This window comes from Manis javanica, chromosome 10 (genome assembly GCF_040802235.1).
Source record: "Manis javanica isolate MJ-LG chromosome 10, MJ_LKY, whole genome shotgun sequence".
Lineage (NCBI taxonomy): Eukaryota > Metazoa > Chordata > Mammalia > Pholidota > Manidae > Manis > Manis javanica.
Window position 1 is genome coordinate 58,324,644 of NC_133165.1, and position 22,239 is coordinate 58,346,882.

The 22,239-nt window shown below is 41.4% G+C and overlaps 1 protein-coding gene across 4 annotated transcripts in view; it reads right to left on the reverse strand.

The window, feature by feature from the left end:
• The window catches only part of CPPED1 (calcineurin like phosphoesterase domain containing 1), a 122,074-nt gene that overhangs the window by 60,499 nt on the left and 39,336 nt on the right, over window positions 1–22,239 (reverse strand). The window contains exon 1 of one of the 4 annotated variants that reach the window (XM_073215557.1): window positions 18,077–18,118. The exons of the other annotated variants lie outside the window; for them this stretch is intronic. Coding sequence (XP_073071658.1) covers window positions 18,077–18,103 — 27 coding nt within the window. The 5' untranslated portion in view covers window positions 18,104–18,118. Of the gene's footprint in view, window positions 1–18,076; window positions 18,119–22,239 lie in introns of those variants that run through there. 4 annotated transcript variants of the gene reach the window in all.

The following is a 22,239-nucleotide window of genomic DNA, read 5'->3' on the forward strand; positions in this document are numbered from 1 at the left end:
CCACCACAAGGCATGACAGGGCAATAAAAGGAGGGACCCTGAAGCTCTTGTCAATACTTTGTTGGCAATGGTCCTTAAGATTGGACTCCCACTCACAAAGCTGTTCTGAGACTGATGAGCTTTCTGCTAACAGACATGGGAGCTATAAGCAGAGAAATCATTAAACTTAAATCTCTATAATATAGCCACTATTTCTGTGTTAGAAACGGCCATTTGCAAACTCCAGAAGCACTTTAGACTACTTGACAATAGTGGTGCAATCAAATGCAGGTTCATAGATATAGAAGGAGGAAATGAAAAGTCAAAGGCGGGGCCTTGGACCTGGAAGGAGAACTCAAGGTACCTGCAGTTAACTCATTTTCATAACACAGAGTTAGAATACACCCTGAAGCCTTGTTGCTAAAAAAAATCACTCCTTAAATTACACATTCAGTGTAGAAGAAAATGATGTCTTTTGAAGGAAATGTATGAAATATTTTTTCCTAAAACTTTAAAATCTCTGCTCTGACAGGTTCTCATGTTTGCAGTATACATTACATGACAAGGTAGAAAAAATTACTTTTCAGGCCTTAAAACACAAAACCAAAACAAATACAACAAAAAATATTTTCTCCATACTAATTTTAGCATCAGCACTGGCCACAAAGAAACCATAGTCATACTTCCCCAATCATGTGTTGCAGTGACACAGAATCCTAGTAGATATAGCAGGGTACTCTGCAGCTCTAAGGGCCCTGCTTCAGATGCTTGTGAATCACTCTACTTGGAGGCCTTCTGAACCGAGGAAAGCATGAATGAGGAGGGCTGAGTAGAAGACACGCCTTAGCACTGTTCTCTTGCCAAATTTGTACTTGAGGTCAGCACGTACTGCCTGATGGGTATGAGGAAATCAAGACATGTAAGACGGGCCAGGGAAGTAGGAACCAATCATGGCGAACCACAAAATGAGGAAGACATTGGATATTTGGGAAGAGAACAAACATTGCCAGAGTAAAGGAGAGATCAGCAAAGAGGGAATGTAACTTGGTATGGGACAGCACAAAACACATTTGCAAAATGCTCTTAAAATTAAGAGGTAGATCCTGAAACATATCTGGTATGTAAAATAATATTGAAAATATTTTTATTTAAGGTGCTCTAGCATTGTTTTATTTTACTGAGCATTTAAAAATTATGAAGGATGATGTATTCTTAATAAAGGACATTATGCAGCTGTTCACAATGATGCTTGTGATAACAAGGAGGCTTGTTTATATTACGTGAAAAATCACAGCATGCAAACCTGCAAATAATGTATGAACTCAGCTCTGTAAACATTTTTGTAAAAGATCTGGAAGGAAATATGCCAAAAATGTTAATAGTTATTGCCTGTGGGGGGTAGAGAATCATGAGTGGTTTTTCTCATTATTCTTCTTCCTAAATTTCTTTCAATTGAGCATCTATTACTTTTATAATCACAAAAACCCACACATTTTATTAAAAACATGTTGCAGGGATGAAATGCCTCTGAATATTTTAGTTCACAAATGTTGTGGACTTGAATATAGATGATCACTGTTTCATTTCTTCTGAAACAAGGAAGCTGGGACATTCAAGAATAATAAAGGGCAAAAGCTCCTGGTGAAGTGTCTTACCTACTTAAACAGCACCATACTATACAAATTATTCAGTCTTAAGAATATGGACTAACTGCTGGGTAAATGCTTATTAAGTAGTCTACCATACAAGGCCCTGTACTAAAAATTATAACCCTGCTCATAAAATGAATGTCACCTTATTAGACCCCAAATATAAAATCACCCCAAGTTACAGTTGCAATATTATTAGCAAACTGTTTTTGCCAAAATATGTTTAATGCAGCAGCTAAACTCAGCAGATTAATAGTCATTGCCCCCTGGTAGAAAAAGTGGGGCAGAAAAAAAACGCAGGGTTTTTCACAGGATCTGTTGTAATCATTCTGGGAAGCAGTGTGCCTGGCGGAAAGTGAGAGGGCTCTGGAGGGAGGGAGGTGTGGGTCTTGGTTCTGCCCCTTATGAAGGTACATAACCTCAGGCACATCATTCAGTCCCCCTGAGATCCCATTTCTAATCACAAAGCAAGTATAATGTCAACCTTGGCAGGACCATCAGGAGAATAACATGATGTGTGTGGAGAGGGATGAGCAGAGAGCCTGGCTCACATTGGACAGTGGATGAACAAAATGAACAAATAATGCAGCAGAATTCTTCCTTCATGTCCACGAATACCAAAGTATTTGTTCAGGTAAAAGCTGAGGCAAGAGGGGAGGGTCGACCACCACTGTGGGCTGGCCTAATTCCCATTCCTTCTCTTTTCCTCCCTTGTCCACCTCCACTGTAGAGGCTGGAAAAGCTACACATATGGTTTCCAGATTCCTTTCTAGCCAGAGCAGCCAAGTGACAAAGTGATATGAGCAAAAACTGGCTAGGAAGATTCCAAGGAAACTGTGCTTTCTTGATGAAAGGGTTAGATATCAGTGGCACTGCCTACCTCTTTCTTCTTCTTTTAAACATGGAGGAGATGACTCAGCTACAGCAGCCATATTACAACCACCAGGAAAGTAACCAGTCCATGGAAGAGACACTGACCTTGAGGGTGCTGAGCAACTTACTGATTATTATGACTTGTTATTTTGTAAGAAAAATAAGCTCTACTTTCTTTAAGCTACTTTTTTTAAACCTGACACCAAAAGTGTTCCTAAAGAATACAAATCATGAGTATCATTTGATCTGGTCCTTGCTCTCCTACAGCTTATTGTCTACTGAAGACAAGGACAATAAGATGAGCTCACAAATAATGTAAAATTAGAATGTATTATTAGTGTTATGAAGATGTGGGTACTTGAAACTCTCTCCTTCATAAATGAGGTGTTTTGAGCCACTTGAGGAGGTCAGGAAATGAAGGGGTTGAAGGAAAGAACTCTTAGCAAAGTGAACAGCAGGTGTGAGGCCCTATGGCAGGAAAGGAGGGCACAAAATGTAAGGCTCTTAAAAGAGGAAGTAGACTGGTACACAGAGAACATGGAGAAGTACAGTGCAAGATCAGGCCATGGGAGGTGAGTGGGGCCAGGCCTCTTCACACTTGTATTTATTTTAAGTATTTAGTTTTTGTTTCTCCCCATAAGAGCAAAGGGAAGCCACATATGTGAAGTTTGGCAAAGAGGGGACATACTCATTGGATTTTGGTGATTATATGATTATCTATCTGTGTGTGTGCTGTGGTATATGAGAGAAAGAGATAGAGGATACATTCCCCCAGTCAACACAGCCAAAGGTGTAGCTAGTAACCATTCTCCCTTCTCCTTTGCCAACAGAGCCCAGTTTTGCTCAGGACAGCCTGTACTGTGCCCAGCTAATGGGCTATGACTGGTCCACACCAAGAAGCACTTTCTTCTTCTTTCCTGTTTGCCAAGACTCCTTGTAGTCCAGGAATGGCCATGTGACCCAGATCTGACTGATGGGACCTGAGCAGAAGTTCACTTGGTGGTGGGGTGGGGTGGGGATGGAGGTGTGGCTAGAGGACACAAGAAGAAACCAAGTGTTTGCTTTCCTGATAAAAGAGGACCTATATGTGGCCATTACAGCCATTCTGAGACCAAAGAGGTAACAAACAAGAAGATGAAAGCCAGCATGCTAAGGATGGTGGGGTTCAACATCAGGAAGACCCTGGGTCCCTGAGGCGCCTGCTGAGTTGCTGAGCTGTGGACCCCTGTTTATTCAAGCTACCAATATTTGGGTGGCCTGTTAACTGCAGTCAAATACCTTCCTAAGTGATGAACTGGCTTTCTCACCCAATCAAAGGAGAAAAGGCTAAGAGCCCACGCCTATTCAGCATATTTCGTAACTAATTTGCTTAATAGCTCAAGGAGCCAGCACTGCACTAGGTAACATTCCCATTTCTAAACCAGAAGTATTGCCTGATGCAGGAATATAATGGTACCCAATATGACAAAATACTACAGTAACTTCAGGCCAACTAGCTGGATAGTACTTACAATAAAATGGTCAGGGCAGCAGATAGGGTAAATTATCAGAAGAAACTCTTTTACCTCATAAATGGCACCAGAGACACTCAGAACGGTTTTTAGCAGTCTTAAAAAAATGGGCAGAAAAAGTAAATCCTCCTTTGGATACTGTTTTTGTAGAATAAGTGAATTGAGATAGACCTGTTTATGGAGAGCTACAGAGACTCACAAGTAAGTGGAGAGGGGTGACAGTCATTACAAGTGAAAACGGGACTCCATTCACTATGAATGTAACTTAAGGCATTGAGTTCCATTAAGAGCAGTTTTTGAAATGGGCATGATTATTTGCTCCCTCTCATTAGGAGAAAAAATTAGTTGGACACTATTGATCTCTTCACACAAGCAACCAGAAAAATCACTATCAAAAAGCAGGTAGGGCATGTGAATTTCTACATGACGAAAGACACTGAATGGACAAATAAGACAACTGCAAGAATTTTATGGGAGGGTCGGTCCACAGGTATCTGTGCTGAAACTTACAATTTTTGGTATATAAAGCCAATGGCTGTATGTGTGCTTGCCTCCCACCTGTGGTCAAAGTCAACAGTATTTAAAACACTACAAAATAGAGACATCCTTATAAACACATGAATAGAAAAAAAAAGTATAAATGACCATAATACTTGAAGAGAAATTTTTAAATTACTATAGACATGTCTTTCAAAACGTTTTATTGTAATTGCTTAGCCAATAATGAACTACTACCCAAAGAAACATTTTATGAATAAAAGCAACTGGTTGAATAGCCAGCACACTGTTAGAAATCGTATAGTGACGTGTCTTAGCTTGGGCTGCTATAACAAAGTGCCATAGATCAGGTGACTTACAAACATCAGAAATTTATTTCTCATGGTCTGGAGACTGGAAACCCAAGCATGGTTGGGTGCTGGTGAGGGTTTCTTCCAGGCTTCAGACAGTCAGCTTCTCACCACATCCTCACAGCAGAAAGAGAGGTGAGATAGATCTCTGGGGCCCCTTGTGTAAGGGCACTAATCCCACTCGTGAAGGCTACACCCTGATGACCTAATCACCTTCCAAAGGCCCCGCCTCCTAATACCATCACACTGGGAGCTAGGGTTTCAACATATGAGTTTGGGCTATACACAAACATTTAGTCCACAGCATGACACAAAGGCAGGAATATGAAGCATGTTAAATAATCTTGGGATTTCTAATTCTCAGACAAGATTAGAAAGGTAGAAAATTCTTAACTAAAGATATTAAAGGAGGTATAAATATTCCAAGATGATTAAAAAAGATATGACTGCCAACCTTAAAAAGATATGGGAACATTTTTCACTAATTGCAAAAACATAAAATATACCTGCCTGAAAGATTGACTGCTGAATATTTAACACCTTTGTCCAAACTACCATAGCACTTTACCTGTTCTTTTCTTATGGTTATTAATGATCATACATTGAGTGATAAGGGTAAGCACCAGGCATTGTATAAAACACTGGAAAGGGAAGGGGGCTTAGGTGTTTAGATGAAGAGGTTAATGTTTAAGAGTATTAAGCACACTGCCCAGTATCTACCTCTCAGGATTATTTTAGTATCAACAGGGAAGGGATAGTACATTGTGGATCCCCAAGACCATCCCCAGGTCTGATGACTCACTAGGAGGACTCACAGACTCAGCACACAGTCATGGTCACAGCTGTGATTTGTCCTAGAAAAGGATACAGAGAAAGACCAGCAAAGGGATTGGGTGCATGGGTGTGCAAAATACGCAGGAAACCAGGAGCTGGCTTCCTAGAGTTTTCTTCCAGGACAGTCACACAGGATGTGCTTAACTCCTCCAGCAGTGAGCTGTGACAACACATGTGATGCTCACTGGAGACACACCCTGGGCTTTTTATTGGGGACTGGTCATGCAGGCAGCCTCCGCCTGGCACAGACCAACATTCCAGACTCACAGAAAGGAAGGGGGTGTCTAGCATAAACCACATTGTACAGTTAAGGTGGGCCCTCATCAGTTAGTAGGAACCCTCCCCAAATCTAGGTTCCCAGACACCAGCCAAGGGTCAGCCATGTGAACAGACCCTTTGGAGGGCAAGTTTCAGGGCTGCTATGCTAACTGGACTCTACACAGATAAGACTAATTGTTAAATGGTGCTGGGGCAACTGGCAATGTATCTAGAAAAAATAAAATAAAATAAAATGGGTCCCTATCCCACCACAAACAAAAATTAATCCCAAGTGAATTAAAGACCTAAATATGAAAGACCTTACTTGCTTTTAAAAGGAAATACAGTAGAATATCTTAATGACTCAGGGTAAAAAATGAGTTCTGAAAAAAAACCAAAAGAAAGCACTAACCATAAAGGAATTTGGTGAGTTGGAGTATATATATTAAAGCTTAAAACTTCTGTTTATCAAAAACAACATAATTTTTTAAATGAAAAGATAATTAAATCTAAGAAAAGATAGCAACAACTAATCCAGGCTGACAAAAGATTGATCTGTAAAATATACAAAGAATGATTCCAAGGTACTAAGAAAAAGACCTGTGTATCTCAATAGCAAAAACAGCCTGAGATAAATGGATAATTCAGAGAGAAGGAAATCCATGGGGTCCGAAAACACATGAAAAGATGCTGGAACTCTGCAGTAATCACAATAAAGAAATCAAAATCACAGTGAGGACTTGCTTCTGCTTCCAGTCAGCAGAGGAGCACACACTGGATATGCCTCCTGCCTGGAACAATTAGAAAACTGGAAAATGAGTGAACCAATGGCACTCAGGACACTGAACTGGAGGCCATGGCAGTCAGCAACCATAAGAGACAGGAGACAAGGCAGGGTGAACCCTACAGCCACCCAGATATTGTATGGAGAGCAGACCCAGGCAGTCACAGTCTCCCCACCCAAAGAAAATGCAGCTGGGGGTCCAGGCGTCAGCATCAAGAGTGTGAGGGCAGAGAATGAGGAAGGAGACAGCTGCATTGACAGGGAACCCCAGACACTTGCAGAGTGTCCCCCTTTGGGCCTTCAGCAAGAACTGACCGATGCAGGTGAGGGAATGTCCCCAGGCCAAGGAGAGAAACACCTGACAGATGAGAGGGAACAGGGCTCAGTGGGCACACAGGGCCAAGAACAACTCCTACCTCTGCCTCATAAATTAAAAAGAAAGAAAGAAAAACCTCATAATCCACAGGTTATCAGGTAAAATACTGGAAGGGGTTTGCTTCCCTTATGGGGCAAAATAAGTCCCAAACCAAACTTTCTCTGGTATGAACTAACAAACTTAAAAGCAAGACTAAAAAGACTATTTCCACTAGTGGTGCTCTAAAGCAGTTCAAAAATATTTACAGGAAGACAACAGTATCTAGCCTCCAACAACGTAAAATTCACTACATCTAGTATCCAACCAAAAATTAACAGAAATTTAAAGTAGGAAAATAACATGTATAACAAGGAGAAAATCAATTAACTGATCAATGGAAAAGAAGAGAGTAAATGTAGTAACAAAAAACTGAAAACATCATCCAATAACATAATGAGTAAGTAAATTATGGTCATATACTGGACCACTTCCTAACATTGAAAATAAATGAACTAGAATGCTACATATGACTGTCGTTGACTGTAACATACAGCTGAATGAGAGAGAAAAAAAGCAAGCTGTGGAAGAAAATATACAGGATATGATGCCACTTACCTGAAGTTTAAAAACATGTAAACTAACATATTTCTGAGGGAAACATATATATACAGTAAAAAAAAGAAGGAGGTGCAATTTTAAAAGCCCTTTTCATTTAGGATAGTGTTTACTGCACAGGGAGAAGTTGCTAGATGCTTATCTAATAACTCCTCCTTTCCTCCTTACTAACAGAACTTACATTTTGATGCCAGCAAAAATGATCTCTGCTAAAAACTACATTTTCCAGTATAATTCTGGTCTCCTCTGAAATGGATGTTACTAGATGGGCCTGGCTGAAAAGCCCTTTGGCCACTGGCTTTTCCTACCTTGAGGAATTCAGATATGAAGGCTACAGCTCCAGCAGCCATTTTGTAAGCATGGAAACAAGGGCCACACCCTCAACATGAAGGAGTACAAAACTAGAAAAGCCTGGGCCCCCAGGAATGCTTACCTCCAAACTTCTCTTTCCCTGAGAGGAAAAATATACAGGCTACTCAAATTTGGATTGTCTGTCACATGCCCTTAATCCCTAACTGAAACTGGCATTCAGACAGCATCAACAGTAATGTTAGTATTTCATAAACTGGCTGGTAGATATATGTGTATTCATTATATTACTCTTTAGACTAATTTGGTGTTCTTCATGCTTTTCAGTTTTAGTTTTGTTTTTTTTTTAATTCTGATCGATCCAATACCTAATTCTCGGAAAATTTTTGAAGACTCAGTGATAAAACATATGAGAAATGTGTATGGTAGGCAATTCAATAAATAACACTGCATCAGAAATAAAAAAAAAGCTTCCTACAGTCACCAAGCCAGTAGACAAAAGTGCCAGAATTCAAACCCAGTTTTGCCTGACCTCCAGGTCCAAGCACTTCCCACGACACCTTAAATTAATGAGGAGAGAAAAATGACTTTGCCTTGAAGTTAAAGGCTTCTCATAATAAACCAGTTCTAGTTTATAAAATCAAACAGAACAGGAATAGAGCAGAGGTTACAATACTATTTTTAAATGAAAAGGCCCCCTCTTTAAGAAAACCTATTAAATTAACATCACAGATTGCAGCTGGACTTTGGTGAGAGACGTCCTTCAGACGTTAAAAAGGCTGTCTGATGTTAGTTTTATACCATGAAGTGCACCTGAATCACTGTTCGGGTTTTAGTGAGTTGCCATGCTGAGTAAGAAAACTCTCACACTATCTATTATTCTACTGACCAAATAGAGAAGCTTTGTTTCATCTTGACAGCTCCCACTTAATTCTCCTTAACTGCTTTCTGTTCAGTCACATTGTCTTCAGATTGGTGTAAATAAATCAATGTTGTCAGTTTTGGGTAGATCAAATTTATTAAACGCTGAAAATCAGTTACTTGGGGGCTATCCTGGCAGGTAAACAAATGAATGAACACAGACTATATGTAAGAGTATGTATTTTATTCTGCCTATGTGCCAATACCAACTCCAAACTCTTGCCTTTAGGTTTACAAGCTAAAGACTGACAGCAAAATGAAGTTTCTAAAGCAAATTCAACCTGTCTGACCCCATCATACCTTCCATACATCCTAAGTTTATCATTAAAATTTTTTCTCATTATCCTATTACTATATCAACTACCTACAATATTTCTTTTAAAAATTACTGGATTTCTTAACATGTTGTTATGACTGAATGTTTGTGTTCCCTCAAAATCCCTAGATTGAAATCCTAACCACCAACAAGATAGTATTTTAGGAGGGCCTTTGGGAGGTAATTAGATCATAAAGTTGGATCCTTCAGGAGTAGGATTAGTGCTTACAAGAACAGACCCCAGAGAGCTTGCTTCCTCTCTCTGCTCCCCAGCATGTGAGGACACCCCAAGAAGACAGCCATATGCAAACCTGGAAGTGTGTTCTCGCCAGACACCAGATTTGGCATCTTGATCTTGGGCTTTGCAGCCTCCAGAACTATGAGAAATAAATGCCTGTTGCTGAAGTCACCCAGTCTATGGTAATTTGTTAAAGCACCCCAAGGAGACTAATACACATGCTAAAAATGAAGTGCTTTCAAAATCTCTACCAGGATGAAACAAAAAACAAAAACAAAGGAAAACATTTGGATCCACTGAAAATTATCTATTAAAATTCATCTCTGGTAGGACTGCTTTTATTTCTACCTTGCTCAGGTATTTCCTCCCCTCTATGCCTCTGCTTACCACCAACCCATTGGATTGAAGGACTGCTGCTCCTCAGCCCATGTGTGCACATGGACCCTGGGCTGGCAGCCACAGAATGTTGGTACTTGGTACAGCGTGGACTCTGCACACATGGGGAGTTGCAGTGGGGCATGAAGACTAAAGGAAAATGAATTTCTGGCCAGTCAGTACACAGCCATAGCTTATAAGTGTCTTCCTGTGGATTCCTTATCCAAGCCCAGACTTTTCTCTGGTCGGCAGGGGAACCTGGTTCCAGGAGATGTAAGTGTGTCACTCGTGGGAAACACAGACGACCTTCTTGCTCTTTGTCCCTCTGCCACCTGACCCTCCCTTTAACCCAGTCAAGTGGGTCTTTGCACTGTCTTCTGACTATATCCTCAGGGCTTTCCTGCTTCTGCATCTTATTTCAGAAGGCTGTCTTTGTGGTTGAATCTGTGTATATCACCTGCCCTGAACCTATTTCTCCTTTTTCTGGCAATCGCTCCACCATCTAGGTTTGTGGAACTACCTTTCCCCAATTGTTCACAGACTTCACCAGGACTGCCACTTAAGATGACACACTCTTCCTGGCCAGGGTGCACCTGTGTACACCAACTGGGACGATCAGACATCCTCTCCCTAGAACTGATTGAGAAGAGTGACACAATATGAAAAACGGCAGCAGCAGATGAACCTGGATGACAGTGCTGTGGGAAAATCTTCCATTAAGCTCTGCTTCCCAGCTTCCAGGAGCTACTCAGGTCTCTATACTTTCCAGGTGCTTGTTTTCCAGCTTATCCTTCAAACCTATGAACCACCTCTTATCCTTTCAATTAATTCCTTTTCTCACTCTCTTAAATTGCCACTTGGTTTCTGTTGCTTGCACCCAAAGAATTCTAAGCAACAAATTGAAATGCCCTCTTCTGTCCTCCAGCCAAATTTCAGTAGATACCTTTTGGTAGCTATCAGCCCATTCCTGCCCTCGACCTGCACAGTTACAGGGATGAGCATCTGCAGTCAGGTTTGTACAGTGTGACCCTAGCCCCTGGCAGTGGCTGGTTGGTCACAGAAGACATCTGACCACAGTTAAGCCAATCAGACGTTCTCCCCTGGGAGTTTGAAACTGGACCTTTTGCTATGACTGCATCTCACTGAAATGAAGGGAAGACAGAACTGGAATCATTCTGTATTTGCACCCAAACCAAGAAAGCTGCTCTTGGTTGAGAAGCAGAAAAGGCCATGTGGTTCTAGGAGCAGAGAAGTCAGACTGTTGCTTTTCCTGTCTCCTTCCCCACTCCTCCCTCCTTCCTCAGGGCTCACAGTACTCCTGCCCTTGGATTCTGTGAAATCCTCCTGAACCCCAAACCAAGTCACTTTTTCAAGCTAATGTGAGTGGACTTCTGTTTCTTACAATAGAGTCACCTTTCTCTGAGATCCTCATAAATCCCCCCTTTCTCCAGATTCCCCCTGCCCACCACGTCTTCCTGCCCCCACTATGTGGGCCAATTTCAACATACTTCCTATTTTCACAAGGAGCCTGTGCTTCCTTTCTTTACCTGGATCACATTCCCTGTGGGAGCCCACTCCCCTTCTGATTATGCCTATAGAGTCTAGCCTTCAAGAAATCCAACGCTATTTGGTGACCAACCCAGGAGAAGAGGAAATGCAGCTGCTCCCCCCAGTTTGGATTATGAAGAACCTGGATAAGAATGACCAAAATGGCCAAGGGTGAGCTTTGGGTTACTGGTCATTTCATTACAATGCGTCTGACCTCACTGGCGTTCTTTACAGCCTCCCTCCCTGGCTGCCAGTCCTTTTAGGCTCTGGTTTTTTCTTTGTGTGGCACAGCTTTGTTAGGTAGAAGAAATCAAAGAGGCATTTGGTCCTCAAGCTGCATCTCCATAATGGAAAGCTGCATTCGGGTATACTGTGGCCTTGGAACCCACACCTTTGAGGTTTCAGTCTCTGTTTGATAACAGATGAAATAACAAACACTGGTTTTAAAACCACCTCTTTCTCTAGATCATTTTGACAGGATGTTTTCATCAAGCCAAACCAAAACCACATGAATCCTTAGTTCAAGGCAAGTTTCAACAGTACATGCTCATTGTTTGCATGCATGTGCATGCATGCACATGCACACACACACAGGGGCCACTCCCCCTCCTACGAAAAGGGCCACACACACTAACAGTGATCATATTCAATACACTGCAGGAGTTTCTCTATCTGATCCACACAAATCTATTAAACAAATGGAGGGCTGAATGCCCAGTATAAGGTGACTCATCACCTTACAAAAAGATAAACTGCAGAGACCCTCAAAGATCCTCTGCCACGCTCTTCTTTACAAAAATCCAATTTTCAAAGGAAATTCTCTACTACTGAGAGAAAGAGGCCAAGAGAGAGAATACCAGCTTTTCTTTGACTTCAAAGTGGACAAAATTAGAGAAAACAGTAAAAGTATAGCAGAACAAGGTGGGGGGGTCAGACTCACTGTAAAACTTTATGTGCTTATGTACACAGGGAGTTGCAAGACAAGTGGCATATTTGAGAGTAAGATGGAAGTTTTCTCTCGGGTGTGAAACAGCAAAAACAGGGGTCAGTCTCTGATGGGTATCTTTTGGCACTGGAACTGCATCATTTTTATGACTACTACCACAGTGACCCTTGTGAACTAATTACTGAAATTCAGTGTGACGCTCTTACAAGCATTTCAATATATATTTTTATGTATCTCCTAGCATGATGTTAGATCATTCTTACAATAGATATACTTATGGGAAGGCTCATATCCACATATTAATTCACTGTGGCTTTATCATATGGAAACAGCTAGACACTTAACTACACTGATGGGCAATGATTACAACGGGGAGGGACTTGATAATATGGTAATGTTGAAACCACAATGTTGCCCATGTGAAACCTTCATAAGATTGTGTATCAATGATACCTTAATTTAAAAAAACAGCTAGACACATTCAGCAAATTTGGAAGATATGTTCGGGACAGTAACATAAAGTCCAGGTTAAGTGGCATGGCATATTTGAAGTCTGCACTGGGGGCTCTGCAAGGTGCCTCCAAGAAACAGAAGCTGGTTCAGCAGCAGAGCCTCTGCAATAGGCACAATGGTATGTCTACAGGATGGGTGATTAGGAAAGTATGCTATCCATGCTAGGAAGTTACAGACACAGACAGCAATGATTTTAAATATGAGCCCCAAAAGGAAAGGCACAAGGCAAATGCTGCAAATTAGAGGAGTGACGTGCAACAGAGCTGCATCTCACGTGGACAGTTTAGTGCAAACTGTTTCAGGGGAAGTAGCAGCAGAGATGTACTTATTTAACAACAGTTAGTGATTCTCTTGAGAAATGCTGGGAAATCCAGCCAGTAAAATAATAAATCAGACAAAAGTAAGAATTAAAGGGTGTTTAGGGTTGAGAGCAAAGTTACAGACCTCAACTATGATGCTCTCCCAAAATATGTCCTCTATGGGTCATTTCTTCCTATGAAGTGGTGGACATTTATATTAAATGCATGCATCAACAATTTTCCAGGTCTCACCTCTATAATTTTTAGTTACAATGACCTGAAAAATGTTTGTCTTCACAAACTACACCCTGGGTATAGGAGAACCCTATTACAGCACACTGAGGGGGACCAACCATCTCAGTTTGCCCAGAATTAAGGGGTTTCCTAGGATGCAAGCCTTTTTGGTGCTGAACCCGAGAGAGTCCCTGGCAAACCAGGGTGGTTGGTTGCCCTTATCTGGGGTAACAATGAACCCCAAAGTCTAACTACAAACATTACTACAGATGCTAAAAGCCCCATAATGCAGTGTGCCTACAGAGTCTGCTTACCTAAACTGGGCAGAAAGAACTTAAATATACTTGAATATAAAAACCCACATAAATGAAATGCCTTCACTGGTTCCCTTTGAGCATCTGGTATTTTATAGACAGAGTCTTAGACCCTAAGCATTGCTATTCTACACAGGGATCTTAGTAGCAGAGGGGTCATGAGTGCATAAGTTTGCATGCATGACAAGCTTCATTCCTTCTAGATGATCCACCAAACCAATCCTAATGGCAAACTTTTAAAAAGGATAATAAGTCCTCCTGGCATGTTCCTGGATGATGCCAGATTAAAACACTGCAATTTTGAAAGGAGATGGTGGTGTGCCAGAATGTTTGGCAGAAAAGAACATGTTTCCAAATAAATTTGGTAGACAGCTAACACTGCTTTAAAACAGCAAACTGTATGGCAGAAGAGCAACTAGTCACTTAGGTGAATCACATAATCAAATACCCACTTTTCTTCATTGGGCTGTCTTGGCTGCTACTGTTTTTTCCCTGCAAGATGGAATAGTCTGAATAAGAGCTGGAAAGTCAAACGAAGAAAAAAACTAAGCTCCTGTCTATCCTTCACACTTCTGATTTCTACAGGAACAGGGACATTGTACTGCTGCACAGTCTAGCATGGTGTCACGTGAGGACAGATGAAAACAAGCCAGGGTATCACTCCATCACTGCCACAACCAAGGTCCACCTCAGGCCCTATAATCTACGATCTTGTTTAACCCTCCAAACAAGCCAGAAATGTAGGTATCATCAGCTCTGGCTTCCAGCTAAGAAAGCAGATGCTTAGCGAGGTCGAGGAACTTGCCCATGGTCAAAGAGCTCCTAAATGACATATAGGTTTAAACTCAGGTCTTCCTGTCTCCAAAAAGTGGATATGCTTTGAGCACCTGCTATGTGTCAGATACATGATAGGATCTGTGATAGGAATGGATAATGGAAAAGAACCTGTCTTCATTAGCCCCCAAGCTGGAAGGGATACCAGAAGCAGCACAATGGCAGCCACCACCATTACTGGGGGCTCATCAGGGCCAGACACTGCAAAACGTTCCCAATCATCCCCTCTGTTACTCCTCCCACCTGGCCATTGATGTAGCTATTGTTTTCCATATTTTATAGAGACTGAGTCTTAGAGATGTTAAGTAACAAGCCCAAAGTCACAGAGTCAATCAGATGTGTCTTCTTCCTCCAAAATCCGGACTCTTAACTAGACTGTGTGTGTCAGGCAAAGGCGACAGAAACGCGGCACCATGTGAATGAAAACAGACTGGCCATAGGGTTTACAAGGAGAGGGAATCAAGACACGGCACCTGTGGAGAGGTTTCCAAGCAGCAGTAGGAATCGTGGAGTTGGATCTCAGAGGAAGACACATGACGACAATGACAACCGCAAAGATGGGGGGTGACGGGGGGGAGAGGCAGCTCAGCCACCACTTACTCTGTGCTTATCCTGTGCCAGCCCCTTTCCATTCACTGTGCCACCTCATCTCCACCCCTGAGGTGGTACCATTTTACAGAGGAGGCCCACGGTCACACGGCCATGACAGGATGGAGCTGGGGATTGAATCCAGGCAGGGAAGATGGATGCAGTGGCTTGTGTTCTTAATCACTACTTCGTATCACCCGTCTGTAAATGCGAGGTTAAGAACACAGGGAAACCCATGCTACCTCCAGCAGGCAGAGCTGTAAAGTTCCGCTGTAGGGTGGGGTGTGGGATAGAGGCCATTTTGTAAAATAGGGTGATGGGTCGAGTGTGTGACATGGTGGAGGCGGAGATTGGGCGGCCAATGGAATGATGAGGGGCCACTGTCAGGAGAGTGCTCAGTCAGGAGGCAGCTGCGAAAGTCCTGGCACAGTGTCTGAAGCTAGTATGACAGAGGGGAGTTAAGGCTATAGGAAGACTGGGCAGCAGGTGGGTTGGGAAGGAAGACTGCTCAAGTATGAATCAAAAAAGTTCACATCCTTATGTGTGAGGGGAATGACATACCAACAAATAACAAGGAAGCTCTAAGAAGAGAATCTGGTTTTCACAAGAAGAAGTGAGGTGTGAGTGGATCAACCAGGAAGAGCTACCTAGGGGAAAGCACAGAGCAAACCCTGGCCCTGAGGTCATAATTTGGTCAGCAACTAAAGTAGTTCTGAAGCTTCCATCAGTCATGTTCTTTGTTGCAAACAACTGACTGACTAGTTTAAGCAGAGAAGCAATTTATTAAACCATATCAGGCAGCTGCAGATCTTACAGAAAGCTGGCAAACCAGATTGTGAGGCTGAGAGGGCAGAAGCAGCATCTCAAATGACATGCAAAACTGCTTCCAGGGAGAAACACTTGCCTGGGCATAGCTCTCTGCTTCCCTTTCCCCAACCCCCCAGCCTGCCCACCGACACTGCTGATAGCAATACTGGATGCTAATAACTCTGGAACCCTGCCCACTGCTGCCCCTGGAAAGTGGGTGGAGCTGCCAAGCCCCTCACTGGAACAGACCCTGCCTCTTCCATGTCAATAGCTAAACTGAAGTGAGTCTGAGTGGTTAAAACTGTGTCACATGCCTGACTCCTAGCTGCAAGGGAAGCTGGAAAGAGCATCAGAGCATCTGGCTTCAATCAAAATCATAGCAGGTGATTTCTGCCTTCCTCCAAGACACACATTGGAGGGAACGTGGCATTCAAAAGCACTGAGGGGGTCATGAAGAATAAGTGTCCATGCAAGTATCTTGTTCTGGCTTTTCTAAATAACTGATTGTTAAATTTGCCTTCACAGGCAGAAAAATTTTTATGTGTCTTGGAATGAAAAAAAAAAAGAGTTTAAGGTGGTGATGCTAACATTTTGAACAAGACAGTCCCGTCCATCCTTTGTGGGGTCTAGGGGCTGCTATCATACTATGGTCTACTTTTTCTGCTGTTGGTAGCCAAATGGTCCCAGGGTGGGCTGTCAGCAGGCCTGGTCACTGAAAATAACAGAAGTGCCTTCTGTTCAGAATTGCTGCAAATCTCCCACAGCAAGTGCCAAGTGTTTGGAGATCCCTGGATTAGGGACTCTGGGGACCATTTTTAATTTACCGGTAAGTGAAAATTTTAAATATGACATCTTTGAGTACTGCTGCCCTAGTCTATTAAACAAAGAAAAGCAATTCCCATGACAATATCAACCTATTAACCTAAACCTGATAATGCTGATGTGGCCCAGGGCTGGCAGGTTGGCCTAGTTTGCAACTGAACAGCCCATTTCTTCAGACAGAAATATGGCTTCATCCTTACATAGATATAGAGACAGGCCATTTTGTATTTTGTAGGCTTAGATCCAAAAGCACATCTAAGGCTGGCTGTTACCAATTGGAATAGGGAACACTGTCCCTGCCCTTCAGCACCCTCTTTCTCTAGTTTTCATGCAGCAGTGGCCCATCGCAGGGATCCACTCTGAAATGGCTGTCCTCTGTGAGGGTCCAGGAAAGGAGCCCATGCTCTGAGTTATGGAGCTGTGCTCGGCTGTACCACCAGCTGGGCAGTGCTGGACAAGCTGGAAGACATGACAGTTTGCTCATCTGGAGAAAGGAGTGAAAGTACTGTTATTCCACAATAACATAGCTTTTACACTCCTGTGAGCTTTTACACTCCTGTGAGCACTATGTATAGTAACAAGCTCTTCACAATTTCTGGCAGCCACTTAAGTTAAGCTAATGATAAAGAATGAATCAGAGAAAACTTTTCCGAAGTGATTACTTAAAAAAAGAAGAGTAAAAGAAGGTCATGGATACCAGCAACTCAACCAATCTTAGTAAATTTGCTGTTTTTTCCCTAAAAGTTTAGGTTTCATTTTCAGACAAAGTATCTTAATTCAAACTGTGAAAAACAAAGTCTTTTTTAAATTATTAAAGTATCATTGATATACAGTCTTATGATGGTTTCACATACACAACACAGTGGTAAAAACGAACAGTCTTAAAACATATAGGTTCTCAGCTATTCGAGATGGCAAACTGGGGTTTGCCTGACGGCAGGGAGGTAGGGCACTCTCAATCTAAGTGCCTGGGACTTTAATTTCCACAGGGAAAATGTCCTCTCTTTTACTTTTACAGAGGAAGAGGAGATAATACACAGAAGGTAGTAAATTTGATCTTTTGGGCCACAGGATATTATGTAGTAATGGAGTAAAAATATTATTAAGATGTACTGGTTATACCATATATTAGGACACGGGCTAATTTCCACTTTCCTCAATATTACCATTTGATTCAACAATCTACTTCTAAGAACTTAATCTCACAGAATAACAACAAAGAGTAAAAGTAGATAAATAAAAAGTGGTAAATCCATACAATGGAGTATTATTCAGGCATAAAAGGGAATGAAATGCTGATACCTACTACAATGTTGATGAACCTTGAAAACATGATGCTCAGTGAAAGCAGTCAGTCACAAAGGACCACATATGATAGGATTTCCTTTATATGAACTGTCCACAGGCAGCTTCACAGACACAAAATGGAGTGGTGGTTGCCTAGGGTTGGGGTTGACAAGGGAGTTGGAAGGAAATGGAATGACAGCTAACAAGCATAAGGTTTCATTTTGGGGTAATGAAAATGACCCAAAACTGATGATGGTGATGACGGCACAACTCTGTGAACGTACAAAAGGTCACTGAATACACTTTAAATGGGTGAATTACATGGTATGGGAATGATACATCAACAAAGCTTCTATTTAAAGAAAAACTAACAGAGGTAATTGTGGCCATTGCATGGTATTAAATGCCATACAGTTTTCTAAGTACTTTTTTAAATTTTATGAGAAGCCTACAAAGTAGGTACCATTATTATCTGCATTTTATAGATAAGGAAACCCACCTACAGAGACAAAGTAATTTGCCCAAGGTTATCCAGCTAGTAAACAAGGGATCTAGGGTTTGAACTTACGCAGTCTGACTTCACAGTCAGGTTCTTAATGGCTGCATGTGTACACAAGGTGTGGGCTCAAGCAGAGGCCCTTAGAACTGGTCATGACAGAACGTGGGATGCAACATAAATGTCCATCAGTCAGGGATGGCTAAACACATTCTGGTATCTTGTCTACTGAAGAGAGTGACACACATCTGCACATGCCACTATGGAAAGACAACAGAAACAAATAAATGCTGTGTCTTTTTTGCTCCCATTTGTATCTTTTTATAAAATACTATACTGTACACACAGGTGTTCATAAAAGCTTCACAATTTTCTGTCATTTTATATGAAAAACTAGTAACGGTGGTTTTCTCCGAGGAGAAACAGGTTAGCAGTGGCAGGAATGAGGACCTTCTTTTGTATACCTTTTGGTACGTTTGATTCGATGTAATTTTTCAAACCAGGAGCATGGTGGGAGGTACCCAGTATTACTCTAGTTTCAGGGATGCCTTCTCACATGCACCACCACATCTTCCCAGAGCACCACACTCCAAGCTCTGTATCACTCACTAAGGCCACCACTTTATTTCATTTGTATGGTTTTTTGCTGCCCGCCTGCCTTTCTCCCTGATGAGTCTGTAAGCTTTCTGAGGACAGGAACTGGCCTTGTTTCTTGCTAAGCTATGCCAGACCCTCCATAGTTATCTTGTGTTATCAATCAGACAAACGAACAGATGAAGTACAGTCGAATTACCTGACTTCACTGCCAACAGAGTTACTGGTTGAAACAGCTGGGGGCTGTGCTGGAAAACACTAGCACTGGGGACATGGTGGCACAAGCAGCTTTGAGTGGCACTTAGGAAAAATGATTAATTCCTTTGATTAAAAACATTTACTTTCATCTAGTCCCAGAGAATTTATGGAGCCATAATTCCTTCTATTTCAAATCCTTTTTATTATCTTTTCCTAATTAATGGAGGTATATAAATTCATTCATCTAAAACTTTGCAAGCATAAACATTACTCATGTAGTGATCTGGCACCACATTGCTAACAGATCAAGCTTAATCAGGTTCTACCAGTTTTCAAATTATACATGTTATTAGACAAGATTCATTTAATTTTGCATCTAACAGCTACAGCTTATTACAATGGCGGCTCCCAGACATTTACAGCAACTCACTGTTGAATCTGTACTTTGAATCAACTTGGTCAGGATACAATTAATAAAATAAACTCCTTGACATAATTGGGGCCTTTGATATGATATGAAATATACCCTGATGTGTTTTTGGAAAAAAAAATTAAGGCAGATACATTATCCAAGTGAAATTTTTAAAGTTGTTACCTTATATATATCAATATGAAATTTCTTCACAAGAATATTTATGGATCATGATAGCAGTGTTTCACCCAAGTAATATATAAAGAAAAGGGGTAATAACTTTTTATGAACCTAAAAAACATATATTGAAAAGAAACTAACCTGGTTTTCCAATAAACTATTTAGAAGCTGGAGGGAACAATATATAACTCTAAATATTCAGGTGAATTTCTAAATTCTGGAGATTACAAAATAGGTGAATGTGCTCCGTTTTCCAACTTCTCATTATTTTTTCATTTCACCTTCTAATCACATGACCAATTACCTGATAACTGAGCTGCTTTAAAATCATGCTCCTCTTTAATATTTCATTCCGTTGCAGAAAATTGGCCTATCAAGGAGGTGAAATGTCCCAAATTCCAGGAAATGAGTGTTTACAGCAAAAACAATAAAAGGGAAGATGTACATGTTCCAATATGCTAAGCACAAGCTAGAAAGATGTTAGCTTTGTCCGTAACCTATCAGTTTGCCAGGGGACTCTGTAAGCTTCTACAGCATCAGTCCACCACCTCCAGAAAACCCCAAGGAAGGGCAGGGGGTGGGAGTGTGCTCCAGAGCTGCTCTGCTCAGATGGCTGTTCCAGAGTCTCTTAATAGACTGCCACAAGTTCTTTGCCTACTGACCTCTATAATCACCGTCTGCTACCATCAAAAGTGTCCTCAGATGGAAGTTGAAAACTTCCATAAATTCAGATGATAAATTCCTTTTGCTCCTTGGCTCCATCATCCTTCTTTTGAGTCATGGTGCTTAAAAGGATCTGATGAAAGCCACAGACTCTCCCCACTCTGCTCCCCAAAGCATCTATGCAAATACACAGTATTTTGCCTAGTTTTTTGGGCTCACTGGCTGGACAAAGCCTATTCATGCACCTCACACCAGGTTAAGAAACCTGCCTCTAGGAGTCCCCGTTGCACATTGGATTACTCAGTAGCCCAGAGTCCTCATAAAGTTTCTTTTAATCTAAGATTTTCTAGGAAGAGCTGTGTCCCTTTTAGATATGAATCTGGTTTTGTTTCTTTGACAACTCCCTGGCTGAACTTCCATCATCAACCTTAATATCTGCCTATTTGTTTCTGCCTCTCTCCCTTTGGTCTTGACTTCTTTGTAAATGTCTATTTTCTTTGGTCCTGATTGGTTGTTTCTTACATATATTTTTCCATTGTTTGTTCCTTTTAAGCCTTCTCAAATGCTTCATGAAACAAACAAAACAATGGTCTCTAAATTTTCAGTTTTTGATAGAAACATTGCAAACCAGAGAGAAAAGAATACAGAAGTAGGGTTCTTTTCCCTTAATCTAAAGCCAACTGTTAACTAGCTCCTGTTATTCAACCCCAGTCATTTCTTTTCATTGAATAATCAAATATTCAGTTTCTCAGCCACAATTAAGAAGACTTTTAGCCTTTAAGGCAGTTTCTGCCATCGAGTTTATAGTGTGGTCAATTAAAATATCCACATATTGACTATGAAGAGATGGCTCCAACCAGGCAAACCAGAGTATGTCCATATGTGCACACCAATAAGGGCTCTTAACTGGGGTCCACAGGGATCTGTGACCCTAGAAGGAAAAAAACTACATTTTCACTAACCTCTAACAGGTATTTAGCATTTTCTTCTATGAAGTTAGACAGAAAACCATAGAGGGATTAATGCTTCTGTGACTCTGTCACCAACAGAAATCACAAGGATTTTCCATATCCCATTACAGTGGTTGCAGATGCCTCACAATATTGTTTAAGCTTAGTACCACTTTGAAATTACAGGAGTTATTATCCCTGATGTTAGATTGTGTTACATGATAGATCAACAAAGAAGGATGTATTCATGTAAAGAAGCATGCAACCAAATAATTTTTAAAACATTTGGTAACTGCATTTCAGTATACTTGGTTTCCTTTGAAATGTTATGCATTTTATTTTATGCATTTAAGAACATTATTCTGAGAGGGGGTCCAGAGGCTTCACCAACCTGCCAAAGGGGTCCAAGGCACAGAACAGGTTAAGACGACCTGACTGGGAACAGAGTTGACACAGCCAGGAGCGAACGCAGCCGCAGCCCCTCTGCCAAGACGCCAACGTGGCAAAACACTCCCAACAAGGCGGCTGGCTGCACACCTCATCAGAAACAAATTTTCAAGTGACGCTCCAGGCTCCCTAATTAGTAATATTAGGTAGATTAGCTCAAACCACTTTCAATCAGCCTCAGCAGAAGGGAGGTATTGTCACTGATTGCCTGGATGCTTTAACAGCACTTATAATGGATATGA